This window comes from Taudactylus pleione, unplaced genomic scaffold, assembly GCF_031769625.1.
Source record: "Taudactylus pleione unplaced genomic scaffold, aTauple2 ptg000682l, whole genome shotgun sequence".
NCBI classification, from domain to species: domain Eukaryota; kingdom Metazoa; phylum Chordata; class Amphibia; order Anura; family Myobatrachidae; genus Taudactylus; species Taudactylus pleione.
The window spans coordinates 158803-174314 of record NW_028285084.1 but is presented as its reverse complement, the minus strand read 5'-3'; the positions used below and the strand labels follow the sequence as shown (position 1 = coordinate 174314).

The 15512-nt window shown below is 46.3% G+C and overlaps 1 protein-coding gene across 1 annotated transcript in view; it reads left to right on the top strand.

Annotated features, from left to right (window-relative positions):
* Window positions 1-15512, top strand: part of ITPR3 (inositol 1,4,5-trisphosphate receptor type 3) — a gene marked incomplete at its 3' end in the record, with an annotated part of 283455 nt that overhangs the window by 110198 nt on the left and 157745 nt on the right. Inside the window, exons 14-15 of the mRNA XM_088455962.1 lie at window positions 10474-10615; window positions 10957-11118. Coding sequence (XP_088312088.1) covers window positions 10474-10615; window positions 10957-11118 — 304 coding nt within the window. The remainder of the gene's footprint in view (window positions 1-10473; window positions 10616-10956; window positions 11119-15512) is intronic.

Genomic DNA, 15512 nt, shown 5'->3' with positions numbered 1-15512 from the left:
CATTGTAAATGTCATCATATAACATATCGACATTCAGACCACATTAATATTCTGAATGTCAACATTTTGTAACGCACTTAGTAAAAGACCTTCCGCAAGTCCTTTTCCATCTGCGTTCCCTACAGTTGTATTGTATTTAAGTTGTAAGTAGCATAGACAGGTGTGTAAACTTGCATTTATCTGGCCAGATGTGCTATTATGCCTTAATTGTCCTGTGGCAAGTTACTATTGTGGGCTTTGCTACTAACCCTACATAGCTTGCACCCATTATAGGACATTTACAAGTTCATTGAGTAATAGCTAGCAATAGACAGGGCCAAATACACATTCATGTGATCCACATCTAATAACATTGTCACAGTTTGAATAGGATCTTTATAACTACCCTTTGTCTTCTATCCTTTAACCATGTACAGTATGTAGCCACTGTTATGTCCAGACTATTGTTTGGAACAATTGGTATAAAAAGTGTACAGCGCTATTTTTGAGGGTAAAATCACAACCAGATGAAGTGTGACATATATAAACAGTTTATTGAATGAATTAAAATTGATTGCAATTAAAATAAAATATTGACTTAACACAATCTGAACATATAAAACAATTTAGAAATCATATGACATTGAGCACCTTATCTCTGTGACGGGTAGATTTGTGTGATATATAGGGATAAATACTGGAAATGTCCTGTTCCTATATGACTCCTTAATGGTGGACAACAGATGTTAATGACTTGATGTTAAGCCCAGTGGGAATATACAGTCTCGTAACAACTCACAATAATGAGGATCCTCCTTATAAATAAGCGGAACAGCAATCTCGCTTTGGTAGGTCCCTTGGAGTGATGTATGAGACTTGATCCCTGGAGGCTTAGGTACTTGTAGTCCAAGCGTTATCCACTTCCAAGTGGGGTAGTAAAAGATGTCCAGGAGTCTGGTTCAGGTCACAATATCCACAATGCAAAGATGGGTATTCCAAAAGTTCCCCACAGAGTAGGAGGCTCAACACCTAACGCGTTTCGCTAGGTAACTCCCAGCTTTATCAAAGGTGACTAATTCTTGTAGCAAGCAGGTATTTATACCCTAAACAATATGGCTGCTAATTGATTTCACATGTGTATAATTACCCTTCATCTGTGTGGATTTAATACAAAAATCTGTTTCATAATAGTATTGCAGAGGCAAACCTATGATCAGTATAAAAAACATACTTTAAATAGAAAAATGTCAACATACTGTGTCCTCTGGTGCACACCCGTCCGTTCTGCCGACCACGTGATATAAACAATAGATCACGTGATTGCCGGGAGGGAGGAACAGTATGAAACTACCCTGCAAAATCTAAAAATAGCACAGTTATATTACAGAGTTTGAAACTTGCCTCTTCGTAGAAAAACTTATTATATTTGTTAGGTGCAAGTGAAAATTACCAGATGTAATGCAAACAAAACTTGATTTATACTGTTTCTACTTCAGGGTCCATAGGGTATCCACAGGATACCTTGGGGTATAAGTGTGACGTCAGTCGCAGGGCACCAAAGAGTTAAGCTTTCAGCCTCCCAGGATGCACTAGGTCCCCCTCCTATACCCCGCCCCCGGGCCAAGGCACCTCAGTTTAGTTTGGTGCCCGGCCGGAGTCGGGTGCACCTGTTGGAGTGGGGGCTAGAAGAGCCCCTGAAGCTTTTTCTTCATGCAGCTGTGGCTGCACATCTGGATGAACAGCATGGACAGTCAGTCCTGACGTCCATGCTGTCTTCCCTACACCCCGCCGGTACCAGAACGCCGGTACTGATCCGGGGATGCTGGTGGGCGTCTGGGGTCACAGCTAGCGGTGACCCCAGATGCTCCGGACCATGGCCGGATTCAAGGGGGACAGAGGTAAGCAGCGGGGTCCCGCGGTGGGTCCCCGCTGATCACATGGTCCTAAGTCCTCAGGCAGGGGGCTCCCTGGGGACTGGCTGCAGCGTGGAGCCAGGCGACCAACCTGCGCTTTCCACTACCCCCTGGGACAGCGGACCGCAGCAGAGCGGTAGCGCTGCGGCGTCCCAGGGGTTAAATGCATGCCAGGAGAGCGCGCCTTCCCTGTCTCACAGCCGGCGCCTCCCCCGCTGCACACAGCCCTCTCTGCACTGTGCTGACTGGTCCTGTGTCAGCGCTCCTCCCCCAGGCCAGCTTCTCTCTGCTCCTCGGCGGCCATCTTCTCTGCAACGCATGGTGAACGCTGCTGGAAGTCTGGAAGGAAGCATCGTGGTCTGGGTCCCCCCGCATACCTCTCCTGTGGCTCAGGTCTGTGTATGCAGCGCTGTGTCCTACCAGGCCCTGTGTCTGTGTAGTTGAGTGATCAGCGCTGTTAGTGCAGGAATTGTTATTTCTCTGCATTGTATGTGACTGTGCTAGCGCTGCCTGTTACTTTTCTTCTCTAACCTGTCAGCTTTATTACTGTCCCTGTTCTTTCTGCTAAAGCCCTTGCGGTGCGGTGCTGCAGGGTGGTCTCTCGCCTATTTAATACTTAATTGGTGAGAGAGGTCACATACGTGGTGCCATCATGTCTGAAAGTGATTTTCCCCTCCGGCTACAGTGTACCACGTGCAAAGTACCGTTAGCGGAGGGGGAGGGTAGCGCGGAGGGCCTTTGCCGGCAGTGTTTGTCCATGGCGCGGCCTATTACGGTTACAGCACCGGTACAGGAGCCGCCCTGGGCTTGTTTCGCTCAGGCGTTAACAGCTTTAGTGGGCCAGTTAGCTCCGCAGCCCGCGTTTACTCCGATGGGTTTGTCCCAGCAGTCTGTGGTGTCGTCACCCATGCAGGACACCCATCCCACGACAATTGGTGGTACCCCACAGTCTCCCTATTTCCCCGCTCCCGGGTTCTCAGGAGCCAGCGTGGGTTAACTCCCTGACGAGTTCTGTACAGCACTTGTCGGATGTGTTGCAAGGGGAGTCTGTGATGCGGCCTCATAAAAGGCCGGTGGCGTCTCTGTCCGCTCCTTATGAGGATGACGAAGGGACGTCTGATGATGGGGAGATTCTGGATCCTTACGATCAGGAACCTCTCCATACTAAGGACGCTGATGCTAAGTCCAAAGTATATATTCCTGGACTTATTCGGGCGGTCCGCACAGCCTTGGTGATTGAGGACGAAGTTCCCCCAGCGGCTAAATCTAAGTATGCCTTTTTCAAAGATGTGAAGGGCGATGCCACAGTCTTTCCTCTTTCGGGTCAGTTGGTGGACCATTTAGAGGAGGCGTGGAAACAGCCTGGCAAGCGATACCAGCCGCAGAGACGCCTGGCGGTGGCTTATCCGTTCGCGGATAATTATTTTGCAAAGTGGGAATCCCCTCCACAGGTGGATTCTCACGTGACCCGTCTTGTCCGTAGTGCCACATTGCCGATGCCATCCATGTCCTCCCTTAAGGATGCTACGGACCGCAAGGTAGAAATCTGCCTGAAGTCCGCTTATTCCCTTGCAGGGGGGGCAGTACGGCCGGCTATGGCCATTTGCTGGGTTGCCAGAGCGATGGAGCGCTGGGCGGATTCATTAGAGGCTTCTTTTGAATCCGACTGTCCGGCCGAACAGGCAGAGTTGATTGGCAATCTCCGTGATTCGGCCACCTACATCAACGAGGCGGCTCTAGACATTAGTACTCTGGTGTCTAGAATTTCTTCAGCAGCGGTAGCTGCTCGTCGCACCTTGTGGCTGCGATCCTGGAAGGCGGACGCAGATTCCAAGAAAGGTCTGGAAGCGTTGCCGTTTACCGGAGAAGTTCTCTTCGGTCCGGATCTGGATAAGATTGTGGCCACGCTGGTGGCAGCCAAATCTGCTTGTCTCCCGTCGGCCGCTGCTCCTTCTGGTTCTGGACCATCGTCCTTTCGGTCATCTAGGGCCCAGGGCAGGCCCAAACCACAGTCGTTTCCTCGACAGGCTGGCCATAAGAAATCGGTTAAGCCCCGGAAGCAGGCATGGAGTACCAGAGGTCCGGCCCCCAAGCCAGATGACAAGCCTGCGGCCTGACGGTCCGGGCCTCCCTTTGGGGGATCCCAGGGTGGGAGGCCGCCTGCTGCAGTTCTCCCGGTGTTGGTCGTTCACTACGACAGACACTTGGGTTCTGGAGGTGGTCTCCAACGGGTACGCCCTCTCCTTACGGCACAGACCCCCGGCTCGATTCTTCACCACGGGTCTACCATCAGACCGGAACAAGGCTACGGAGCTGCGGAAGGTATTGCACACTATGCTCCAGGCTGGAGTTATAGTGCCTGTTCCATTCTCCCAGAGGGGCCAGGGTTTCTATTCAAATCTATTTTTGGTACAGAAACCCAATGGGTCATATCGTCCGATTCTCAACCTCAAAGCACTCAACAAGTCTTTGCGGGTCCCGAAGTTTCGGATGGAGACCCTACGGTCCATCATTCTGGAGCTGGAACCTGGGGACTACATGGTGTCATTGGACATACAGGACGCTTACCTGCATGTCCCTATTCTTTTGCGCCATCAAGAGTTCCTTCGGTTTGCAATCCGCAGCAACCACTTCCAGTTTCGGGCGTTACCTTTTGGCCTGGCGACAGCACCACGTGTTTTCACCAAGGTGATGGCGGTCATGGCGGCTTCTCTGCGGCTGCAAGGAGTCCGCATGTTTCCGTACTTGGACGACCTGTTATTGGTGGCAGGATCTCCAGAGCTCCTGTTACACCACTTGGATCTGACCATTGCACTGCTGCAACGGCACGGCTGGCTAATCAACTGGCAGAAGTCCACTCTAATCCCGTCTCGGAGGATTCTGCATCTTGGAGCCTTATTGGACTCGGGACAGCAAAGGATCTTCGTGACGGAGGACAAGATCTCTGCTTTACAGTCAAGGGTGCGCAGTTGTCTGCACAGCCGCCGGGTGTCCTTACACTCGGCGATGAGTTTACTGGGCTCCATGGTGTCGGTGTTCGACATGGTGGAATACGCCCAGTTTCACTCCAGACCTCTGCAGCACCTGATCCTGTCCAAGTGGAACGGGCTGCCTCAGTCTCTGAAGTTCCAGACGATTGTGCTCACCCCAGAGGTTCGCCTGTCCCTTGCGTGGTGGTTAAAGACGACCCACCTCAACAAGGGACGTCCGTTCTGGGTTCCAAATTGGGTCCTGTTGACAACGGACGCCAGTCTTCGGGGCTGGGGAGCAGTTTCGGGTCCACACTTGTTCCAGGGCAGGTGGACGCCGACAGAAGCGGAGCTTCCAATAAATATCTTGGAACTCCGTGCGGTCTTCAATGCTCTCCTGCAGGCACAGCGGTTTCTCCAGGGTCACCCGGTGCAGGTCCAGTCGGACAATGCTACCACCGTGGCCTACATAAACAGGCAATGAGGAACTCGCAGTCGGGCGGCTCTCGTAGAGGTCTCTCGGATCCTGGTTTGGGCGGAGCGCAATCTTCCGGCCATATCAGCGGTCCTCATCCATCCCGGGAGTGCTAAATTGGGAGGCGGACTTTCTAAGTCGCCAGGACGTTCATCCAGGGGAATGGTCCCTGCACCCGGACGTTTTTCAACTACTGGTGGATGCTCTGTCCGTCCGGTGGACGTTCAGGTTCGCATACCTGTTCCCTCCGGTCTCCCTTCTTCCACGGGTAATCCGGAAATTCAAACAGGAAGGAGGGACGCTCCTGTTGATAGCTCCCGCGTGGCCCAGACGGCACTGGTTCTCAGACCTTCAGGGTCTGTCCGTGGACAGTCCTCTGCGGTTGCCGCTACGACCGGACCTTCTGTCTCACGGTCCTTGTCTTCACCCGGACCTGACTCGGCTGTCTTTGGCGGCGTGGCTGTTGAGACGGCCATGCTGAGGTCCCGGGGGTTTTCCAGCTCTGTGGTGCGTACCATGTTACGAGCTCGGAAACCGTCTTCCGCGAGGATATACCATCGCGTGTGGCATACGTTCTTCCAGTGGTGTCGACCGAGAGGTTATGCACCGCGGGAGTTTCGTCTGTCTCGGATTCTCGCCTTCCTGCAAGCGGGACTAGATCATGGGCTTCGCCTTGCTTCTTTGAAGGTACAGGTTTCGGCCCTATCTGTCTGGTTTCACCGTAGGATTGCTACAATCCCGGATGTGCGCACCTTTATGCAAGGTGTTCTCCGTATTCAGCCGCCCTGTGTTCCACCTGTGGCGCCTTGGGATTTGGCTGTGGTCCTGAGGGCTCTCCAAGGACCGCCGTTTGACCCACTGGGCTCAGTGGATATTAAATGGCTAACAGCTAAGACTGTTTTCCTTCTGGCCGTTGCTTCGGCCAGACGTGTTTCTGAGTTAGGGGCTCTTTCTTGTAGACCCCCTTTCTTGGTTTTTCATGGGAACAGGGCAGTGCTCCGCACTCGGCCCGAGTTTCTTCCCAAAGTTGTTTCCCAGTTTCATGTTAACGAGGAAATAGTTGTTCCGGCCTTTAACTCACCGGGTCTTTCCGTGGGTGAGGCCTCTTTGGATGTTGTGCGGGCCTTAAGGACTTATGTTGACCGCACTTCTTCGTTTAGGAAGTCGGACGCTTTGTTGTCCTCTATGGCTTCTGTAAAAAGGGTTGGCCTGCTTCAAAGCAAACTTTGGCAGCCTGGATCCGTATGGCTATTTCTGAAGCTTATCTTCATGAAGGCCTACCGGTCCCTCCTTCTCTGAAGGCTCATTCCACTAGGTCTGTGGGTCCTTCGTGGGCAGCTCGACGTGGTGCCTCGGCAGTTCAGATCTGCAAGGCTGCTACGTGGTCTTCTGTCCATACCTTCGTGAGGTATTACAGGTTTGACACCTTCGCCTCTCAGGATGCTTCCTTCGGGCGGCGTATTCTCCTTTCTGCACAGGAGCGTCCCCACCCTTAAAGGATACTGCTTTGGGACATCCCCAAGGTATCCAGTGGATACCCTATGGACCCTGAAGTAGAAAATATGAGATATGGTAAGAACTTACCCTTGTTATCTCTATTTCTACGAAGTCCATAGGGTTCCACAGGACTCCCGCCCTGTCGCACCTGTGCTGCAGATGGGCTTTGCTCTGGTCACCGGTTTTCCGTCTCCCTCTGGTGAGAATGTGATTCTTGTATGTGTCCAGATCTTTGTTCTCTCTCTTCCTTCTCCTCCTCCGGCCTATGGCTTGGTAACTAACTGAGGTGCCTTGGCCCGGGGGCGGGATATAGGAGGGGGACCTAGTGCATCCTGGGAGGCTGAAAGCTTAACTCTTTATTGCCCTGCGACTGACGTCACACCTATACCCCAAGGTATCCTGTGGAACCCTATGGACTTCGTAGAAATAGAGATAACAAGGGTAAGTTCTTACCATATCTCATATTATATTCTTATAAAGATGACATAATGAGTGGATAACTTTGCATACACCAAAACAAATTACACAACTATTGAAAGGGTAGTTCTCAGGCATTAAAAATAGGACGTTTTTAGAACTGCACAAATATTGCTAAGCGTCTCATCATTCTCGTCATGCAGGGAACGTAGTAGCTGATTTTGCATGTAGCGCACAATTAGGGGCAGTTTTGTTTTTAAACTGAAATTTATAATTGAGCTAGGTAAAATGTGCCCCCCCCCTTGCATGTTCTGGATGCCTACATGTTCTGAATGTTGACAATTGGGATTTCGACTTACACAATGTCGTCATTGTCAGAACCCTAACCCTAAAATCGGTTGTTTCATTGTGATTGTCGACTTCCTCACCATGTTAACTCTGTAAATGTTGACAAACTTACTTACTTGGCTTGATGTAGTTGCTAGACTGGATGACATTACCCTGCCTACTACTAACCTCTCCCTGAGGTGAATTTCATTCTTTATTACAAATTTATGATTTGATAATTGGACAAATAGGGAGGTGATTACCTTAGGTGATATCACCTTAAACGGCATTCTGACTTCTTTTACTCAGATATGTGAGAAATTTTCTATACCGGTAAATGATTTCTTTAAATTTCTTCAATTACGTCATTGGTTACATAATGCAACACATACTCCTCACCATATTTGTAAGGTTCCTAAATATTTGCAAGATTGGGTTGTTTCAGTTTCTTACAAGGTGGCATAACCTGGTGGTATTCCCTTATAAATGGCTCCGCAAATTCCACTAAATTCCCTTCCCTGGTAAAGTGGGAGTCAGAATTATCTTGCTCATTGACTGAAGAAGACTGGCAGTCAGTCTTCCGCACCTGCTTTAAACTTTCTAATGTGTTTCCCATGTGGAACAGTTTTATAAACTCCTACATAGATGGTATTTAACCCTGGAGAAGCTTCATATGATACGGCCCTCAGCTTCCATCAGTGTTGGTGACAGTGTGGCCATGTGGGTACTTTACCCCACATGTTTTGGTCGTGTCCTTTACTACTTCCATTATGGACTCGGTATTTAAACTTATAGAGCAGTTCTTAAATATCTCTATAACCCCTTATCCTTTAATAGCTATCTTCCATATCTATCATGGGTCCATTACTAATAATGATCTCTATATAATGGGGCACATACTTACTACGACTAAATTACTAATTGCACAACATTGGAAATCTACCGTCATCCCTAAAATACAGGTTATCGAACATAAAATTCAGGCTCATTATGAATTTGAAACAGCAGGTGTCCCTTATTCTTCATCGGTATCAAGTCCTCTGATCCGCTGGTTTACCTGGAATGAATATTGGAGTCATAAATGCTCCCTAGGTAACTAAGGCCCTCATTCAGAGCCGTACGCTCTGAGCAGAGCGCACGCTCTGCATGAGGGCCGGGCTCCATTTTCATGGAGCGTCCTCCTGGACGCTCGTATAGCTGTGGGTCACCACCCACAGGCTATACGAGCGTGCATTTTGATGGCCGCGATGGTCGTGACCATCGCGACCATCGAAATTGCGAGCCGGAGCCTGCGGTTGAGGTTTTCAACCGCAAGCTCCGGAGTGATTTTGGCTCTATCAGAGCCAAAATCACTCCCACTGACATCACTAGTGATGTCAGTGGGCCGGCTTCTGACGGGAGGCGTTCCCGTGGGAACGCCCCCGTCAGGGAGGCACGCCCCCGGCACGCCCACCAAAGGGGGCGTGCTGTCAATCAACATTGACAGCACGCCCCCTTTGATCGGACACAACGAGCGAAGGAAAGTCCTTCGCTCGTCGTGTCTGGCGCATGCGCACGACGGAGCTCCCTCCGTCGTGCGCATGCTCACTGCAGACCATCGACCCACTTGCGAGCGGACAGCCGCTCGCGAGTGGGTCTGAATCAGGCCCTAAATCAACTAAAAATAATTCCATTGCAAAACATTTTCAAGGCTTTATTAGTTACATTTCACAATTCATTGTTAGGCTTTTACAGTGAGAATGGTTATTGTGTCAAACAATATGGTGTATACTTTCAAAAACGACTGCACGATTAAAAAAAATTGAGAGCCTGGGGACTGGGTGACAGGGGGGTCTATAAATTCTGATTTCACCCCAGGTTAGCACCTGAAGGGTTAATGGCAGTGAGAAGACAATCGCTGGCTGCATGTAATGGGAGTGCAGCAGGGGTTACTATTTTTGCTGTAATGTGTCTATTGGCTCAGCCTCAATCACAGACTGAGCATCAGGGGTCGGGGGGGGGATGCTGAGCACTGACAGGATGGAATAATTATCTCTATACCTGTAAGTAAGATGTTCTTAGAACTTTACAAATTTGGGGTTTATAAATGCAGATTTGTTTTTCAACTGCATACTATATTGTCTCCTGGCTGGTCTCTGTAAAGATATATACATTTAATCATCCTTAAATATATATATTAGGGCGCTAGTCTATCTGGTGACAAGAGTTGCTAGTCAAATTGCAGCCTTCTAAAGGGTATTGGTCCCTTTTTAATTAGTGCAATCAAAAAAACTTAAAGAAGAGGAGGAGAAGGTGCTATTTAAATAGTAGGAATATACAATATTCAATTTATTAAAATAAAAAAATAAAACACATTTCAAGAATAATAATTCATATTGTATATTCACAATTTTAGTACCTGAATCTAGTGATCTTTATATATATCTGAGGAAGTCGCTGATACCAAAAATAGGCGGAGAAACGCGTTATATCAAACCCCATTGTCCACAGGAGACTGCACATTTATTTATTTTAATAAATTCAATATTTTATATTCCTACTATTGAAATAGCGCCTTCTTCTGCTCCTCTTGAAGTTTTTTTAATCATACTTCTCTACTCTTCCGTAAGGTGCAGGAGACTCACAATTTTTCAGGTAGTCCCCTGGATCCCTGGAACAGTGGGTGGATCTCCCGCATCCTTCCCACTTCCTAGTGAAGTGGGCAGGATGGGGAGATAATACCTGGAATCACAGGCCCGTAGAGAAGGGTGAGGGACTAAAATGGCGCTAATGATGTGAGAGGAGAAACATAAAGTCAGCAAGTATGCATCTCATTGGCATCTCATTTGTAGTTTGAATTGTTAATGCTGCCAGTTAAAGCTCTTTGCAACCAATAAGTTTTATTTCTCTTTTATAGATTTGCCATCAAACTTTTAGAAGATTTGGTTTACTTTGTGGTGGATGTTCCCAATAATGGTCAAAATGTATTAGAGATTGTGATTACCAAGCCCAACCGAGAGCGGCAGAAGCTTATGAGGGAGCAGAACATACTAAAACAGGTTTGTAAAATGAGCAGTGGAATGGGGTATACTCATAGAACTTCTCAACTGATGTTTCATTTACGGATTTGCTGTGTGTATTTTTTGACAATTTCCACATGTTGTTCTCTAGTTTTATTTTCATTGGAATTCTATGACACCTGCTTAATGTCTCTGTTTGTTGTTCTCTACATCTTTGTCTGATGTTGGGCTCTCTACTTACATTTCTATAGCTAAAACTTTCCTGTATTTAATTTTGCTCTGTAATGAACCTGTTTTTATTACCTGTGCTTGTTTTACTTCATATCACTTGTTACTTAATCCTTTTATTTTTTATTTTTTCTGTTGTACATCCATCTTAGGTATTTGGTATCCTGAAAGCTCCATTCAAAGACAAAGGTGGTGAGGGTCCCCTGCTTCGACTGGAGGAGCTCTCTGACCAGAAAAATGCCCCTTACCAATATATGTTCCGAATCTGCTATCGAGTTCTGCGTCACTCTCAGGATGATTACAGGAAGAACCAGGTGTGCAGACATCTCAGGCATTTGTATTGCTTCTTCATCATAATGCACTATTTTAAAAAAATATATGGGGCCACATATAATAGGGGGAGAGTTTAGAAAATGTGAGAGTTTAGCAGTAAATTGTCACATTGGTCGAGAATTATATTCAAAATGGGAAAACATCTGGATGAGAGTTTTTTGAGTCTAAAAACATGCGAGTTTGCATGTTCTCGGACCCTATTACTTTGGCCAAGTTTAAACAGTGTGAGAGTTTACTGCTAAACTCTCACATTTTCTAAACTCTCACCCTATTACATTTGGCCCCATATATTTTTTTAAAATAGTGCATTAAGATGAAGAAGCAATACAAATGCCTTTGCCTCAACTAAATTGAAAATGTATAGACCTATACAAGTTTTCAGTAATGCAATTCCCATTTATCGTGTATATGTAGGGGTTATAGTCGGCATCACGACGTTCAGGATGCCGACGGTCTAAATACTGGCGCCGACTGTCGGCATCCCGAATGGTAAGTATCGGGGTGCACAGGGAGGGTAGCGTTAGGTTTAGGCATTAGGGGGAGGGTTAGGGTTAGGCACCGGGAGGGAGGGTTAAGATTAGGGTGCGGGGAGGGGGAGGTTAGCTTTAGGCACTAGGGGGGGAGGTTAGGTTTAGGCACCGGGGAGGGGGTCTTAGGTTTTGGGTGCGGGGAGGGGGAGTTAGGTTTCGACACTAGGAAGGGGGGAATTAGGTTTAGGCACCGGGGAGGGAGGGTAGGGAAAAACGTACCTTCCGTTCCAAAGGGTGTCGGTATTATGGCTGTCGGGATGCTGCTGTCTGTATTCTGAACAGCGGCATCCCGACAGCCGGGATATCATACACAACCCATATGTAGAATGCTATACACTTTAACAAAATGTTAAATGCTAGTAGATGGTTACTATTTAGTGATCCACAGTGCAGTAAGCTAAATAAATTATCTGTGGTCTTAGCTTAGAATATTGACCAGTCAGTTAATGATCAAAAGTAATCATGCAGCCTTTGTTTTATGTAGCTGATGTTACTTTAACATGCATTTTCCAGGATTACTTAGCAAGCAAAGTAAATTCTTATTGCCAGGAAATCAATACCACCCTCTGCGTTATAAAGATAATCTGTCACCTCATTGATTTTTATATAATAAATGTAAAGTGTATTTTGTTCAAATACTTTTAAAAACATAACCTTCTCTTTTTTCTTCCTGCTGAAAATCACTACTCTAGCACTATGGGTCAGTGGGTGACTTTCCATGCAGTAAGCGAGGCAGCGCTGGGGAGACATCTGTGCACATCTCACCTTACCTGCGGGGCTGACTTGTCTCTCCAGTGCTGAAACCTTCTTGTACATGACCAATCTAAAGGAGCGTACACACTAGACGATATATTGCATGATTCGCCAGATTTCGACAAATCGGAGAGACAGATCATGCAAAATATGTGCAAATCGTGAATGTCCACTCACGATAACGATGCCGATGCGCGTACCCAGGGGCCGTCCATCGTATCTTCAGATCTTGCCTACAGCAGGTAAGTTCTTCCAATCTCGTACACGACTCACTGGAAATCGTTATCGACGCACGATAGTTCATCGGTCAGGTTGGACACTTTTTATCACCATGTCGTGTCCTGGAGTGCAGGGGAGCTGCCGGGGAGATTTCAACGGAAATCGTCCACGATATCGCAACGTGAGCACATCGTCTAGTGTGTACGTAACTTAAGCGTTGTTCTCTAGAGCCACTGGAGTGATGATGTGCAGAAGCTGAAGGTGTCCAACTCTTCATATGCCCATATGTACTTTAAATAAAAAAAAGTATGGCTTTTATGTGTCTTATATCCTAAGTGATGTAAACATGATACCCAGATAAGTTTCATTACCAGCAAGCACTGTCTTTTGATAACAGCAGTAATTCTCTTTTACTCTATATACATGGTAACAACTGAGCTCAAGTAGCAATGTAGACACAAAGACATGCTGCCATTGGGAACCAGCAGTCACTGCTGAGCCAGCCAGTGAAGCTAGATTTTTAATTCATTATAATACACTGCTGGCTTGTGCCTGGAATATTATGTGGGTGGATGGGGTAGAGCTTGTGAAAAACAAGGATTCTAATGATGTAGCCAAGCCGTTTTATTGCGTATGTGTTGCCTGAGACAGTAGCTTCTCTATGAAATTAGACATTGTGCATCCTCTTCAAAGCTAACACATTTGGGGTGGGATGCATGATGAATTGTATTCGGGATGCATCCCACCACTCTTCCCATGCATGCCGGCGTTAATTACGCATGAAGGAGACCACAAAGGACAGCTCTCTCTATAAGAGCTGTCCTTTGCGAATTATGAACTTCCTGGTCTACGACCCAGAAGTCCCTCTGGCGTCCTTCTGTGCTTGTGCGTGCCGTGGGGGGTGATGGGAGTGATCCGATTGGATCTTTCTCACATCACTCTCCAAATAAAAGCCCATAGGCTTCTATAGGGTAATGCCATCTGAAGATGGCGTTGCATATGAGAAACGCGGTCAAACTCCCAAGAACGGCATTTTCGGGTGTTTGACTGCATTTTTCACATTGCTGTATCCCGCCCTTGGTATTTTATCTTATTGTGTTGCTATACAGATGTGTCCACACTAAACTATTCGCAGATCATTGCAAATAGCCCTGTTTGGCGTGCCACAGATTATGAGATTAAGCCAGTTTTGCACCAAATATGCATTAGTTGCATCACTAATGCGACAAAAGCACAATGCACGAGTTCTCTGGACACTGAAGCTGGCATTAAATTCAGCATAGGTGTGTGACACAGACACTAGCCTGGGAAAAAAGGCAAAAGATTGAGAGCCAATATGAGAGAGTAGCGCCATGCATCCCACCACGCAGTATTGTGCTTAATCTGCAAATTTATAGCAACTCTATTGTGGCAAAAACACTAATCCTAAACACCCAGTATACTTTAAGCTTTGGATACAGCTGAGATGCAACATAGAAGCTAAGTTAAGATATAGGTGCGAAAGTCTGAGAATTTCTCTCTGTGGTATCTAAGTCATGCTATATGACACATAAAGAATAGGGAAATGATGACACATCTGTATGAATAGTAGCCTAATATTGAGCTCCTTACTAAATAGCATGATTTAAGGAAAAATGAATGCAAACACCACATAGGGCCGAATTCAATTAGCCATGAAAAGTGCCGTCTTGCGAAATACAGAATGAATTTGCATCATTCTTCTTGCTACTGAGGAAGTTGTGGGTTCTCCACGATGAAACGCGTCTAACGTCACACTGGCCTTTACCTGATTGACATTGGAACCTCATCTTGGACTTTCCGGACCAGCACCATCCATCTGATTCCAGCAAAACCACTCCAACTTTTCATCATTGCAGGCACTGTTTGCCGAAAGTTAGGACGTGATTGTGTACTCTGAGGCTGGATCAAAAGCTGGACATTATTCCGGATTATAGTTCTGAAGTCAATGACTTTGCTCTTATACACTAAATACAATTTGGATTAAGACTTTTAACTGGACACTATATAATATTTTTTACACTTAATTTTCTATTGTGTTTTCTATATGCAGAAATAAATGATTATTTATATTTTTCAATTCAAGCCGCATACAGTCATGCTTTTACTCACTGTATTTATAAGTACATAAATTTGGAATATGCATGTTGCTAATTAGCATGTAACTAATTAATGCTTATTAACTTTGCATATAGTGATTTTAGATTAAATCAATTGCTATTATTATAAGTGCGGTTCATCCCCCTCCCCCGATTTTTGTATTATATATGTCAGGAGGTTGACACCCTCCTTTGAACCAGCAGCTCATTGACAGCTCCATCTTTTGATCTTTTTCTTTCTGTTGATTTTTCCTCATTCACCTGTTTTGACGCAATTTTTTCTCCATGCGCGTTCCCGCTTCTCGCCCTATTCAATTGTAAAACAGGCGAAAACACGGATAGGCGAATATTGTACAAAGCGAGACTAATGAAAAGGACCTCTTTTTTGGGGGAAATCAGTCTGTACCTCATAGATTCAGTGACCCTGGGAATCAATATAGAATAGTAGTAGTAGCCCTAATAAAAGTATTTAGTGAAATTATTTTGAGGCAAAGGGCTGTTATATGCATATTTACATATGTGTGGAAAAATTATAGAAAGCAATGTTTTTTTCAGAAAAATAAGTTCCGTGGTTAAATTAATAAATGAAAATGGGTAATAGTATATTTTCATGTCTCTTAAATGAAGATAAAAAAAGTGAAAAATACACCTGCTGCAGTCTCAAAAACACCTGTCTCATCCATATAGTCCCCCAAAATACCAGGCCCCCCACTTTTTAACTATTTTCCGACACTTTTTACTTTTTCGCCTCCAAAA